General features: G+C 37.5%; 1 protein-coding gene across 1 annotated transcript; it reads left to right on the forward strand.

The window, feature by feature from the left end:
* Positions 1 to 10,660: 10,660 nt before the first annotated feature.
* On the forward strand, positions 10,661 to 11,609 carry LOC116752326 (cytochrome c). The gene has a single exon (XM_032629206.1). The coding sequence runs from the start codon at positions 10,775 to 10,777 to the stop codon at positions 11,090 to 11,092; it is 318 nt and encodes a 105-aa protein (XP_032485097.1). The 5' UTR covers positions 10,661 to 10,774; the 3' UTR covers positions 11,093 to 11,609.
* Positions 11,610 to 15,863: the final 4,254 nt, after the last annotated feature.

Genomic DNA, 15,863 nt, shown 5'->3' on the forward strand with positions numbered 1-15,863 from the left:
AAAACAGGAATTTGTGAGTTCGTATCGAAATAAATAAATACATAAATAACTAGGGAGAAGAAAACCTTACACTAGAATGACAACTAATAAATATAGAAGGAATGCTTACATTAAAAAAATCAAAACTTCGGTAACCATTATCATAACACAATTAATTCAGCCCCACTATATCGATGGACACTAAAATTAACAGATGAAAGTTTGACAAAAATGAGATAGTTACATATTAAAAGAACTAAAGAAATTCCAAAAGGAAAGAATTACATTAAGCTAGGCCTAAAGTCCAATCTTGCATAGAAACACTTCTCAAACACTTACTAATATAAAGTGACTCAAGTAACTACACAATGGAGAAACCAGACCGACACCATCTCAATCAAGGATTCAACATAAACCTCACCAATAATGGAACAAATTAAACTCATAGACTACTTGATAAAATGCAATAAAAAGAACATGTTGCTTCTGTTTTTCTGTGATATTCCTGCCACATACACAAAATCTGAATCTAATCATGAGGAAACCTCAGACATACCCAAATTGAGGAGTATTCTAACTGGCCTGTAAAGATCAAAAAAGTCAAGGATGACTGAGATTCAAGATTGAAGGAGATTAAAGAGAAACGACAACTAAATGCAACACGTGATCTTTGACTGGATTTTTTTTATTGTAAAGCATATTATTGGGACAATTGCCAGAACATGAATAGGGTAAGCAACTAGCTGGAAGTAATGTAGCATGTTAATTTCCTGATTTTGATGATTATGTGGTGTTTAGGTTGGAACATGTCCTTGCTTTTGGATTTATACATTAAGTATTGGACTGTAACAGGCATCATGTCAGTAACTTTGTTTCAAATAGTTCAGACCAAAAAAGTTCATTGTACTATTCTTGCAAATTTTATACAAATTTAAAATTATTTCCAAAGAAAAACATTCAATTCTACAATTAAATTTTTAAAAACTAAGCTCAGGGCTTCCCTGGTGGCGCAGTGGTTGAAAGTCCGCCTGCCGATGCAGGGGACATGGGTTCGTGCCCCGGTCTGGGAAGATCCCACATGCCGCGGGGCGGCTGGGCCCGCTGAGCCTGCACGTCCGGAGCCTGTGCTCCGCAAGGGAGAGGCCACAACAGTGAGAGGCCCACGTACCGCAAAAAAAAAAAAAAAACTAAGCTCAGAAACTATAGTTGGATGTGTGCAGCCCTGGTGCCAGAGTCAGCACCATGGACAGACAAGATTGATTATGCTGTCATAAGTATACCTGGTCTAATAACCAAACAAATCCTAAAAATGATGTATACAATTTAAAAGCCCACTTTATGGAATTTCAAGGTACACCAGGCACAACTGTTTATTCATTCAGACATGTGTTACTGACACTGATGCATTTCTAACCTCCTCCTATAGGGAACATAACCTGTGTGGTAGACATCAATAGTTGTCTACCCAGTATCCATTCCTCCTTCCTCTTTTCTAACACAATCCACTCTTACTCAGGCAACGACTCTTCCCCCCATTATCAACAGTTTTAAAAGGAAGTTGATAGACCCTAGCACAGAATTGGGCCTCATTTATCTAAGAGTAATCCCATTCCCCATATTAGAGAGATTGGTTCAGCTAATCCAATTAGTTCATGGTGGTCTCCTAGCCTCAAAAATTGGTTCAGGAATTAGCTTGTAACCTAATATGAGCCAGTAAGTCATGAAGCAAAAGCAAAAAAGATTCCTGTCATTTTGCATATGCTCCATTATATGGAGCCAAGAAACTCAGGGCTCAAAAGGCATTTTTGCCACCATGAGGCAAGTCAGCCTAAGCAAAAGCCCATTATACTAATAGCAACAAAGCCAAGGAAACCACAGAGAAAAGGAACTGTACTCACAAAGCCAGACCTGAAACCCATCCTGCTTTTGTCTGTTACTTTGTGGGCCAATTTTAATGAGTGGGATTGAACTGAATTTTCTGTTACTTGCTTCCAAAAGTATGCTAATACAATCTGCAATTTCAGTTTTGAAAAGCGGCACACACAGGCCAGTCTTTTTAGGTAATTTCTAATTTTGTTCTCCTGAAGCCTAAAATGAGTATAGGGAGGAGAAGAGAAATGAAGACGAGGAGAAGGCAATTAGTCTATCAGTTGAAATGAAGTCTGAAGTTAGGTAGGATTTGCATATACATTTAAAAGAGGGATAAGTATTTTATTTATTTAAGGAACATGCATATTTCATTATATGTTTGGCACCATTTAGATGTTTTATAATGTTAACTCATTTGATTCTTATAACACATTTATGAGGAATTATTACTATCATCACCACTTTCAGTTGAAGAAACTGAGGCATGTAGACATTAAATAACTAGCGTAAGGTCACACAGCTAGCAAGTGGCAGAGCCAGGATTCAAATCACTGAGTATATTAATACCAGCCAGAAAAAAGATCATCTAATGAGGACAGTTCAGTTTTACACGTATATTAGAGGATATGGCTTGTGGTTAATTCATTTGAAAACCTAAAATTTGCATCAAGAAACTAGATATTTCTCAAATATCAGAAAAAATAAGTGGAACTATTAGTCATTCATCTAAAAAAAAAAAGTTACCAGATGTCTAAGTTTATCTAAAATCAACGCATGAGTAGATAGTAGCACAGACTCAGTAATTATGAGGTATGGTGCACTACAGTAGAAAAGCCTATTAAAAATAGATTAAAAAAATTCCTGTTTTTAAAAATAGAAGGTCCATGAGGTTTATAATGGGAAATCTGAATAATTACAGTTGTCAACTAGGAAATAATACCAATTTTCTTTTTTGTCCAGTACATTGCATATCTTTGCTCATTCAAATCTGCCAACTTGACACCTGAACTTCATTTCTCACCACTTTGACTCGTTTAGTCTATACTTTCCATAAAAGGTTGGTCTAACAATCTTCTCCAGGCTCGGAAGGGAGGAAAAGAAGGAGGTGGGCCTCTCAGCTAATGATATAGAAAGTCCTGTGTTGCCAAACAATTTGTGTTATGACTTAGGGGTGTCTGCCTGTCTCTCCCTGAATGAATCCTCCCAGAACTTTTCCCTTTCAAAGCTATCCATCTTGTTTGGAGTGGGTGTATAGAAGAAGAGGCCTAAAAATAGAACACAGAGAAGATGAGTAAGAAGGCATCTACCTTCAACCCACCATGACTGAAGTGCTTAATGATGCCTTTAATTATTTAAATGCTCCAGTGTCTAAATTTTAAAAGGACAAACATAATATTGAGCATACGGAAGTTTAGCAGCATAATTTTAAATGTTTCCGCTTGCTACAAGGAAATTCATCAGAAACAAATCACCAGTAAAACTTACCTGGACAGTTTTTAAGCCTCCTGGCTCATTCCAAACAGTTCCCAAAGCTCAGCTAAATTCTAAGAAGGCAATCAACATTACTGTTGAACTGTTTTGTTACTGTTTTAGTTAGCAGCTTCATTTTATCTACGTCAGATGTTGTTTTTTTTTCCATTTCTGGATGTCAGAAAACATGTCTTTACATTTATATTCCACATAGTATGTAGAATATAGCAGCTACGAAACGAATACGTTTAAATAACTGAATTAAAAAGGAGTCTAGAGCAGAGGTCGTGATTCCTCGCCCTTAACCTGCCTGCCGCTCTGCGGCGCCGCCTACAGGTTGCGAGGTTGGGTCCCCTCGCTCAGAGGCCCAAGGTTCGCTTTCCGGCTCACACTTTAGAATCGCCTGGCTTTCCTGATTGCGGGGTACTTGAAGCACTGCCCTTGGGGTCCAGTTAACCGGGAACGCCCTCTTTTCTCACAGTCTTACCAAATTTTCAAAGCGCATCTGCAGGTGTTCCTTCTGTGACGCAGAAGGAATATTAACTAAATTAAAAATGACTGGGTTTTAGTCCTGACTTGTATTCTGACTTGCTGTGTAATCATGGACAAATTATTTAACTTCTCTAAGTTAAATAATTTCTTCTTCTCTAAGTATCATTTCGTTTCTTCAAGCCAAAGGTTGAACTGTAAGGAAGGCTACGAACTGACGCCCAACAGGGTCCATATCCATGTTTTCTTTGACCACATAGTGGGGCGTGTGTGGGTTTAACATTTTAAGTTACTCGCCAACATTTCAAAGTTGAGTAGAATTTTTTGAGTAGAATCTCAAATATATATAGAAAGAAGAACATTTTTCTAATTCTATAGCACTTATAGTTTTATTAAGTTTATTGTAGGTTTATCATTTTATCTTTGCTTTTATAATGTGTTGCTAGTCACAACCATGACTTATTTAATGGTGAGTTAACTGAGCAGGAATGCAACTGCAATTTTAGGTTCCTGTGGGAAAATGCAATGTGTTTATAATGCATTTTCCAGAAAAAAATTGGAAAAAATGAGGATTATCCTGTGATTTTTGTTATATTATAGATTCACATGCCCACTAAACTAGATTTTACTCTGTATAATTACTTTTGATTTAAGAGTTTATAGCGTTTGCTGATATGATAAAATTTAGATTGTGGCTAAAGTTGTTAATATTTTCTTAAAAGTAAGTTTGGTTGGTAACTGCGGAATATAAATAGTTGAAATTTGTATTAGGGCGAACCAAATTTGGTTCTGTTTTCTCTCAGCTGCTTGTCTTTAACGTTAGAAAATAAAAGGGAAAAAAGCCAAAAATCTAAGGAATGCTTACAAAGTATCTGAAGTTAGTTTTCAAATGCCATTCAAAAATATTGGGGAAAAGGGAGAATAGGCATAAAGGAGTAATACAGATACATGGAAAATTCTACAAGGGGATTTTACTTTTAAATTTATTGCATGGTTTAAATGTGTGCATAAAGTGTGTCTGTGGGTGGATTTCTGATACACGTTAAATAACATAAATTAGATGTACATGAGACCTTAAAATAAATAAGTTGCAAATATATGATTAATGCAATGGTGTTTTTAGGCTGAAATGGGCTGATCTCTTGGAATTAGTTAAGATAATACCATCTTCTAAACTAGAATTGAATATGCTTTTATTAAATGAGTATTGGTTATCTGGATAAGTAACACCTTGAAATAACATTTTGTAATTGTAATGCTAGTGAATCTGGATAGTCTACTAAAATCCTTTCATGGAAACGAAAAAAAAATAAATATAACTCATAGAAAATAAACTTCAGACTGTATAACATTTTAAAAAAATGAACTCAAAGGGTAAAAATTCCTTTGTCTCCAGTTCAGCCCTTTCAGGAAAAAGAGTTCCCAGGTGTAACAGTTAACTTTATGTGTCAAATTGGGCCACAGGATGCCAGATATTTGGTCAAACATTTTTCTGGGTGTTTTTGTGAGAGTGTTTCGGGGTGAGGTTAACATTCAAATCAATAGTCTGAGTAAAGCCCTCCCTAATATGGGTGGGTCGGGGTGGGCTGGGGCTGGAAGCAGGGAGGGCTCATCCAACCCACTGAAGGCCTGATAACAGAAAGGATGATCCTCCCCCAGAGAGAATTCCTCCTGCCTGACTGCCTTCAAGCTGGGACACTGACTTTTTCCTGCTATCAGGCCCAAACTGAAACCTCAGCTCTTCCTTGGTCTGAAGCCTGCCATCCTCATACTGGAACAACACCATCAGATCACCTGGGTCTCCAACTTGCTGACTCACTCTGTAGATCTTGGGACTTGTCAGTCTCCATAATCTTGTGAACCAATTCCTTATAATAAATCTATTTTTATTATATTTTATCATATAAAATACATATCCTATTGGTTCTGTTTCTCTGGAGAACTCTAATATACTAGGCCATCCACAATATTAGTTCGCTGATCTGTTCATCACATACATTCCTACTTTGCTGATGGGTCCATACACTCTCTTATCCTAAAGCCGTTATTCTTTAGGAACATCCAGCTCTTTATTTTCTTTAAGTTGTTTTATTAACTTTCTGATATTAATTTGGTTTCATAGGAAGTCTGTCACAGGTAAAAGACTAGGTAGACCACTTAGGTAGACCACTAAACATGTGTTTTCTAGACTTCTTATCTAGAAATTTCATTTTTAACCATGAAATTTTCAAGATTAATGACTCAGTTTCTTCAGAATATATCTATCTCCCAAAGCCTGGTTTTTCCTGAACTCACAATATAAAGGTGCTCAGAACCAAGGCTGAAGAGCAAATCCTAGGCTCAAGGTAGGCTCACATGGGATATATGCTCCATATGGCCTCTCTGAAATACAGCTTCAATCAATCATCCCTTCTCTCCTTCTCCCCCACCCTTCATCTTTCCACTCCATCCCACCCCACTGACAACATCACTAAATTTCAGAATTTTCCACATTATACAATCTTTAGGGAACAGATGGTAAGCGTATTCCTATTTCAATTTCTGATTCAATTCATTAATACTGGCTGTCTCACCCATTATGTTGACAATTAACAAGCAACTGCAGACCACAGATAGAAATGATTCATTAACTATATCTGCCATGAGTGAGGGAGAAAGCAGTGGCTGCAAAAGTCATGCATTCACCATCCTTGCTCCAGATATTTAAATTGACACCCATTTAAAATATACATGAAGAAAAATGTTGCAGGGTAATTTATTGAGATAATTTCTCTCTTATTCCCACTCCTACATGAGATTCTCAGAGGAAATGCAAAACGTTCATTTCATTATGATTACCCAGATCCTTAGAAATAGGAACTCCAAGCATTGTTTTCTGATTTCCTTTAACTTCTAGGGCTTGTTGACAGCTTTGGGTTCCAGAGGCAGAAACAGGTATTGTCTGGTACCAAGGAGACAAGTCCTTTGTGGCTTTTATTTGGTACACTCGGCTGGGTAATCTCAGTGGAGAGAGGAGAAGGAGGCAGTGCTTGGAGTAATGTTTTAAAAAAGCTCATCTTGGAAAAGAAAGAATAGATTCTGGGGGACTAGTGAAGGCACAGGGGGACTTTATGATTTTCATATCTAGTGAGCATTCACAAACCCTTGCTCCCAGCTCCAGAGACTAGGGAGTATAGAAGGCTTTTGGACATCTGTGGAATCCTGACTCTTCTTCACAAAGAAGAGAGTCTCTGTGGCCAAGCCTGAGGTCAGTACTGAAAACTGATGTGAAGGCATCTGAATCCTTCAGGGGAAGCAGTGCCTGAATAATGGTAGAGATGCAGCTCTTCCCAGCAGCATCCCTTCATAGAAAGAATATTAATGACAACCAACACAATGGACTAAGAACCAGGATCTTCTCCCATTTTTCAAACAGGTGAATGTTTGTACAACATTAAAAAGAGGTCTACCACCCTTACCCTTCCCACAAAAAAAAAAAGATCAGACTAAAGTAGGGGGCTCAAATTCACATTTAGGCTATGAAAAAATGTTGTATATTGTTCCCCAAGAATTGCAGAGCAAAACAATTTTTCAGTACACAAGAACTAAAAAACAACAGAAAAATGCAAGGTAATTTAAAATAGGTTCAAATTCATTGGCATCACTAAAATTCCACAAAGCTGGGAAAAGAGGTCAGAAGATCTCATGAGTCAATGAGAGGGATAAAGAATGAGGATTGAGGCACTAATAGTTTAAGCCCTTTGTCCAAGATCATGTAACTGGTATGAGAGAGCTGAAATACTAACCTAGGTCTTCTTATTTCTGTGAGACTAAAAGAGCCAAGGTGATTTAATATTAAGAAGCATAATTCATGCTATAGTATTTGGAACTCTGTAGGGGACCAGAAATCAGGTGGCTGAAAGTGCTCCATGGGGCTCCTATGCATGTTAGGGAGGAATGACTAGAGAATCATCAGGAACAGAGTGGCACGACCATAAAAGCCTGATGTGTGCATTGCAGCAGACTGAGAAACTGTAGATGGGATAGATGTAGTCAGGCAGACCTGAATTCTTCTCACTTCTTTTTTTTTTCTTCGCCTTTTAAAAATGTTTTTTATATTGAGATATAATTGGCATACATTATATTAGTTTCAGGTGTACAACATAATGATTCAATACTTGTACACACTATGAAATGATCACCACAATAAGTCTAGTTATCCATCACTATACATAGAGAATTCTCCTTGTGATGAGAACTTTTAAGACCTATTCTCTTGGGCTTCCCTGGTGGCGCAGTGGTTGAGAGTCTGCCTGCCAAGGCAGGGGACACAGGTTCAAGCCCTGGTCTGGGAAGATCCCACGTGCCACGGAGCAGCTGGGCCCGTGAGCTATAAATACTGAGCTCTGCGCCTCTGGAGCCTGTGCTCCGCAGCAAGAGAGGCCGCGACAGTGAGAGGCCCGCGCACCGCGATGAAGAGTGGCCCCCGCTTGCCACAACTAGAGAAAGCCCTCACACAGAAACGAAGACCCAACACAGCCAAAAATAAATAAATGAATAAATAAATTTATTTTAAAAAAAAAAGATCTACTCTCTTAGCATATTTCAAATACACAACACAGTATTACTAACTGTAGTTGCTATGTTGTACATTACATCTCCATGACATTTATTCTATAACTTGAAGTTTGTACCTTTTGACTCCCTTCACTCATTTCACCCACCCCTACCCACCGCCTCTGGCAACCACCTATCTGTTCTCTGTAACTACGAGATTTATTTATTTATTTTAGGTTCCACATATAAGTGTCTTCTCACTTCTTCAAGAAAGTTTCCTAAACTCTGTGAGTTTAAGAAATGCCTGTAGGGCTTCCCTGGTGGCGCAGTGGTTGAGAGTCCGCCTGCCAATGCAGGGGACACGGGTTCGTGCCCTGGTCCGGGAAGATCCCACATGCCGCAGAGCAGCTGGGCCCGTGAGCCACGGCAGCTGAGCCTGCGCGTCCGGAACCTGTGCTCCGCAACGGGAGAGGCCACAACAGTGAGAGGCCACGTACCGCAAAAAAAAAAAAAAAAAAAAATGCCTGTAATATGCCCAGGACAGTGCAGGTACTTAGATCAACATACTTTGAATAGAGGTGCAGTGAGACTGATTACAAAACTTGGGAAAGAATCTGCCACAGCAGATCAAAACATCACAGCAAATTTCTTGGAGAAAGTAATTCAGGAAAAGAATTATCTATTAGTGCAAGTTTTTCATAGCTTTGGCTTATGGTTTGTTTTGAAAGCAGCTGCTTTTTTAACTTTTATTTATAATTTGTTATATTTATGTCTCCATTTTGTTATATATTGCAATATTTACCAAATTTCTGTTGATTTCCAAACTTCTATGAGACCTTGATCCTACCAACTCCAGTTTTGTCATGCCCATTAAAATTCAGGAACATAATCCTGAAACTTGGCAAGAAATTAACATGTACCAAATTTCACTGTTCTTTCAGTCTTTTACTAGACTCTTACTTTCTATATTTATAGTCAATTTCTTTGTTTAAAAAAAGAAAAAGCAAAGGGAAAGGAAGGGGAAAAAAGTTATTTGAACACTTTTTCTACTTCATGGCACCCAATTCCAATTGCTGATTAAACAGTTCTCTAAACTTCTTAAATGAGAGAATAATTTCTTACATAAAATTTTAAAATCTTTAGCAAATATTCAGTGTGCTATTATATATACAAAAGATTTATAATTGTGCTTATATTCAGTTTTATTTATACTTATTAATTATGAATATATATATATCACAAAACTAGGTCAATAATGGATGGATACACATACACCCCTATATATGTGCTTTATAATCTCTATACAGTTAATAATTACCTTAAGTCATCTAGCAACTTGTCACATATAAATAATATAACTGAGAAACAAGGAGCTTTCTATTTGAATCACAGTTTTCTACTTGACTAGTTTTATTCACATATAAAATAGATTAGGATGTGGCTGAACAGACAGTCAGCTTGTTAATTGCTCCCTGAACAAGTTCTAAATGTGTCATTATTATCTAAATAATGAATAATTGTGGTGTGATTTCAATATGGAATAGCCTGCCCTTGGCTTTTATTTCTTGAGAGATGTAATATCACTTCAATTGCTTTCAATCAGATGTGACATCTTCTGTACACTGATAGATGTATTATTGATATACATGGTCTTGATGTGATGGGACAAATTATCTCTTTTATCTTTGATTAAAGTGAATTATCACATTGCAATAGCTACTCTCCCTATTGTCAGTTACACAGCCAGCTTACCACTTATTGATCACAATACTTCAATTTTAAAAAACATGATCAGCAAACACGTTTGTGTTTCTATATATGCAACCCAGCTTCCCTTCTTGAAATACATGAGACATAAAGACTTCTACTTCCCTACAATGGAACTCTATTGTTTTTGCCTGCCTGACTTCCTTTCCACTCTGGTCACAGCAGCCCAGTTTTCCTTTGGAGAATCTCCCCTACCCTATCTTCAGTCCTTGTGATATGAGTGGGGTTGATCTTACCTGTCCCCCAATCACCCCATTTCTAAGAATAAGAATATGAGTAAACTTGACCATTGAGTTTATTGCATGACCCATTCACAGTGAATGGTTCAGAGTAAGGGACATAACCCAGTCAGGTGAATCAGAATCATCCTCTAGACTGTGTTGGTACAAAAAAAGAGTAAAAGTGTACATTAGGCTAAGAGTGAGACCCAAATCCTGATGACAGTTTTTGATTCTTTGGATTTAGCTATGACTAACTCTGAAGACCTACTCTTGGACCATTCAGTTATATAAACCATTCAATTCCTTTTCTTTTTTAAAAATGGATTGAGGCATTTTCACCCGTACATAGGCGCGGACCGGCGTGTCCTTGGGATTAGAGAGCTGGACGTTTGGCTTGCGAACGGGAACGGCTTAGTCGTACACAGAGAAAGAACGATTTAAAAATGAGTGATGTTGAGAAGGGCAAGAAGATTTTTGTTCAGAAGTGTGCCCAGTGCCATACTGTGGAAAAGGGAGGCAAGCACAAGACTGGGCCAAATCTCCATGGTCTGTTTGGGCGAAAGACAGGTCAGGCTGTCGGATTCTCTTACACAGATGCCAACAAGAACAAAGGCATCACCTGGGGAGAGGAGACGCTGATGGAGTATTTGGAGAATCCCAAGAAGTACATCCCTGGAACAAAAATGATCTTCGCTGGCATTAAGAAGAAGTCAGAAAGGGCAGACTTGATAGCTTATCTCAAAAAAGCTACTAATGAGTAATAGTTGGCCACTGCCTTATTTATTATGAAACAGCTGTCTCATGACTTTTTATGTGTACCATATTTAAATTGATCTCATACACTAGAATTCAGGTCATGAATAGCTGATGTAATATTTCTGTCCTGATTTAAATAAGATTGGCTTGTGGCTAAATGAATATGGTCAGCTTTTTGAATTTTGATAGTAATTCTGGTTCAGCAAGTACTGTCAGTGTTTTCCCCTTCTAAAGAGATGATTAAACTTGAATAAGGAATGTTAAACTTTTCAGGGATATGGTGAATGCCTTCTCAAACCCTATAGGAGATTGGTTTTATATTTAGATTTCTATAACTGGTTATATTAATATATTTAAATATTGAGAAGCTCCCTTCACTGTCTCATAGACCAGCAAGATTCACCTGTGTTTCAAGTTGTGTTCATTCACCCGTTAAGGCAAGGGCTGAAGATACACTGACAATGTCCACTTTATCTTTTTGGTCTTAAATATGCCAATTTAATTAAAATTCTCCGTCTAAAATATTGCGTTTTACTTAATGAAGGGCATTTTAGTGTGGTTTATGTATAGCATCAGATAAAGAATATTTAGTACTTCTCACATTTTAGAGATGATCTTTAAGATCAGATGTTTTTAAAATTCACTGTGACATGATAGGTTGGGAAACTTGCTTGTGAATTCTTCACAAAGTCAGACTAAGTTATAATTCAGGATTGTCTTTTAAACAGGTATTCAGAAACACAACTGTAGAACTACTGTAGGTGTGTGATTGGTAATGATGCTTTTGCCAACTCAGAAGGGTTAAGGTAGAGGAGCTCTATCAGCACAGATTTGTAAATTATCTGATCGTAAGGCTTGAGAATTAAAAACAAAGTCACAGATCAAAAAAAAAAAAAAAAAAATGGATTGAGATGGATTTTCATTCACTTACAACCTAAAGACTTCTGATTAATATGCCCATGACCTGATTTTTTTTTTCTGTTTAGATAGTGTATTATTCAAGGTAGGATAAACTCTGATGAAATAACAAAATTTGAAATCTCAATTACTTAACACAACAGAGATTTAATTTTGTTCATATCACAGCCCAATACTAGTTGGCTGCCTTCTTTTAAGGTATAGGTATATTATTCGAGCACATAGTTTCCAAGTTTCCCCCAGTCTGGGATGGGAGAGAAGAAGGCATCCTGGCTCCTCAGTGGCTTTAATGAAATATGACATAGTCACTACTGCTCACAGCCTATTGTCCAGTCTGATCACTTGGGATCAAACTAAGGAAGGCTGGGAAAATGCAGGGGAACACATCCATACTCACTGAGCGGTACCCTCTGTATCAGTCAGGGTTCTGCAGAGAAGAACCATAGGGGGGAGAGAGTGTGTGTGTGTGTGTGTGTGTGTGTGTGTGTGTGTGTGTGTCTGGAGAGAGAGAGAGAGAGATTGTATGGAATTGGCTCATATGATCGAGGGGTTTGGTAAATGTGAAATCTGAAGGCCAGCAGTCTGGAAACTCAGACAGAAGTTGATACTTACATTCTTGAACAGAAATTCTGTTTTAGAAAATCTCAGGTTTTGCTCTTATGGTCTTTAATTGGATGAGGTCCACTGACATTACTTAAAGTCAACTAATTATAGATGTTAACTACATCTATAAAATGCCTTCCCAGCACCTAGACTATGTCTGATTAAATCACCATATACTATAGCCTAGCCAAGTTGACATATAAAATTAACCATCTCTCTGCCAAAAATCAAATGCCTCTATTTCTTATTTTCTTCTCATAATATTACTGTGGGAATAAGTATCTCTGCTTTATGGTGGGAGTTATAGCCTTGTCCTATTATTCAACATATTCTATGCATCTCCTTCCATGCCATGAGGCTAAATGTTTTAACAATATAAAAATATTTTTCTGATCATCAGAATACTAATTCATTTCTGAAATCTTAGCTAAATTCTAGGGCTGTATTTTTAACTGCTTTCATTATGTATTTATTAATTAATTCAATTAATATTTTTGAGGACCTACTATAATCTAGGTAGACCAGAGGTCATCCTTTCCTGTCAGATATCTGCATCTTCACGCTGAGGGGAAATCAATAACTATGGTAAGAATTTAATGCTCTGTGACAAATCATCCCAAAACTTGGAGACTTAAAGCAAGAAAAAAAGACCCCAATCCTTGGGTTAATAATCTATTCAAGTTCAATACTAAACCAGGTAATTGAGCTAATAATGTTGCACAGGCTTGTTTAAAGAGATGTTCAGAATAAACTATTTATAAAAATCTGAATTAATTGGCCAAAGAAATGCTTAAAATTTTTCAAAATTAAATAATCAATGCTTTATTACTTAAATGGAAAATTGATAGCACAGTTAGTTTTAATGATCTAATTAATGGAAAATTACAATAAAATTTCTTAAAAATTTTTTTTCAACATCCTTGTATCCCACCATATTCATTACCATTGTGTATACTTTCAAAGGTATTAATATCAATGGAATAATTAAAGACAATGAAAATGGAGCTCATTTATACCCATTTCTCCTTTTCTCAAGGCTTTATGCTGCTGGTTTATGTAGCCTTTGGGCTAAAGCCGGAAATATATATATATATATATATATATATATTAAAGAAGATGTTGGGGGGAGGAGTTTATTAATTAATTTATTGATTTTTGCTGTGTTGGGTCTTTGTTTCTGTGTGAGGGCTTTCTCTAGTTGTGGCAAGCGGGGGCCACTTTTCATCACGGTGCGCGGGCCTCTCACTATCGTAGCCTCTCGTTGCGGAGCACAGGCTCCAGACGCACAGGCTCAGTAGTTGTGGCTCATGGGCCTAGTTGCTCCGTGGCATGTGGGATCCTCCCAGACCAGGGCTCGAACCCGTGTCCCCTGCATTAGCAGGCAGATTCTCAACCACTGCGCCACCAGGGAAGCCCCCAGAAATATTTATTTTTCTTGGCTAAAAAATTAGCTTTTCTAGTTCTTTCAGAATAAACAGAAACAGGAAAGTGGTATGTCAAATGGCTAACTGCCTTATCATTATAAACCCAACCTTCAGAAGAAAATAATAAAACCATATCCAACTAATCTAAACTGCCAAACCAAAATAAATTTCCATTTATTTCAAAGGTCCAGAACAAAATCACCAGCGCTTCAGTTAAAAACAAACACGCAGCATAATTATGTTGTTGATATAATAATTCATCCCATCAACTCTAATTAAACCTTAATGATCAAATCTCTAAGATATTCTTCAGAGTTCATAGCAGGCAAGAATTTCACTGACAGTATTATATCATCCATAGAAAGTTTACAGTGACACTGTTAGTACTATGCTATATTAAGCTACACTAGACTGTACTTGCTTGACTTTTTTTAAATAAAAGAAAATGCAAAACTTATCCTCAAGTTTTGTAATATTTGTTGAGAATGATACAGAAGAAAAACTTAAAAGGTGAATATTTGTTATCTGTTGAAATGTAACAAATTATTGGCTAATGTACTGCCATAAAACAATAGTATTATCTCACTGTTGCTCCAGGTTAGGAATCTAGGCATATCTTAACTGGACCCTCGGCTCTGGACCTCTCAAGAGGACCATCTCTGGAGGCTGCAGTCAAACGGTCAGCTGGGTCTACAGTCATCTTAAAATCTGACTGGTAGTGGAACTATTTCTAAGCTCACTCCACTGGCTGTTGGCAGGATTCAATTCCTCTCTGGTTGTTGGGTTAAGGGCCTCAGTTTCTCACTGACTGTTGACCAGATGCCACCGTCACTTCTTTACCACACAGGCGTCTCCATGGGGTCGCTCACAACATGACAGCTTGCTTCATCAGAGTAAGCTGAGGGTAGAACCAAAGAGTTCACAAGCAAGACGGAGATCACTTTTACTTTACTAATCTCAGAATGACATCCCATCTCTTTTGACTATTCTATGTATTAGAAGAAAGCCACTAGATCCAGCTCACACAAAAGATGAGTGGCTTATACAGGAAGTGAATAAAAGGAGGTGGGGATCATGGACAGTTATTTCAAAACTGTCTACCACATGGTGCTACTAAACTAGAGGGGTTATCCGAGTTTAATAGTGCCCTCCCAATATTCATATCCTTCCCAGAACCTCAGAATATGACCTTATTTAGAACTAAGGTTGTTACAGATGAATTTAGTGATGTTAAATTTAGGTCATACTGTAGTAGAGTGGCCCCTTAATCCAATGTGACCAGTGTCCTTGCAGGAAAAGAAGATACACAGAGACACCCAGGGAAAATGCTAGGTGACAAAAGAGGCAGAGATTGGAGCAATGCATCTATAAGCCAAGGGATGCCAAGGATTTCCAGCAACCACCAGAATCTAGGAGAAGGTAAGGAAGGATCCTACGCTAGAGCCTTCAGAGAGAGCACAGCCCTACTGACACCTTCTTTTCAGATTTCTAGCCTCCTTCCAGGACTTTGAGAGAATAAATTCCTGTTGTTTTAAGCCACCAAGTTGGTCATATTTGGTTGTTAAGCCACCAAGTTGGTCATACTTGGCTGTTACAGCAGCCATAGGGAGCTAATACTTTTATATAGGTGTTAAAGAATAACTATATAGACCATCCTGATAACAGAACTGTTCCTTCTGAAGAAAACAATGGTTTCTTCAGGGTATGCTAGGTAATTTATAGATTCCTCTTTAAAGAAGAAAAACTATCCTGATTTACCACTGTGAAACTATTTTCATTATTAATTATATCAGTTTTGTATGATAGATGACATTGCTTTGTTGAACATAAT

The sequence above is a fragment of the Phocoena sinus genome, chromosome 3, assembly GCF_008692025.1.
Source record: "Phocoena sinus isolate mPhoSin1 chromosome 3, mPhoSin1.pri, whole genome shotgun sequence".
In the NCBI taxonomy this organism is placed as follows: domain Eukaryota; kingdom Metazoa; phylum Chordata; class Mammalia; order Artiodactyla; family Phocoenidae; genus Phocoena; species Phocoena sinus.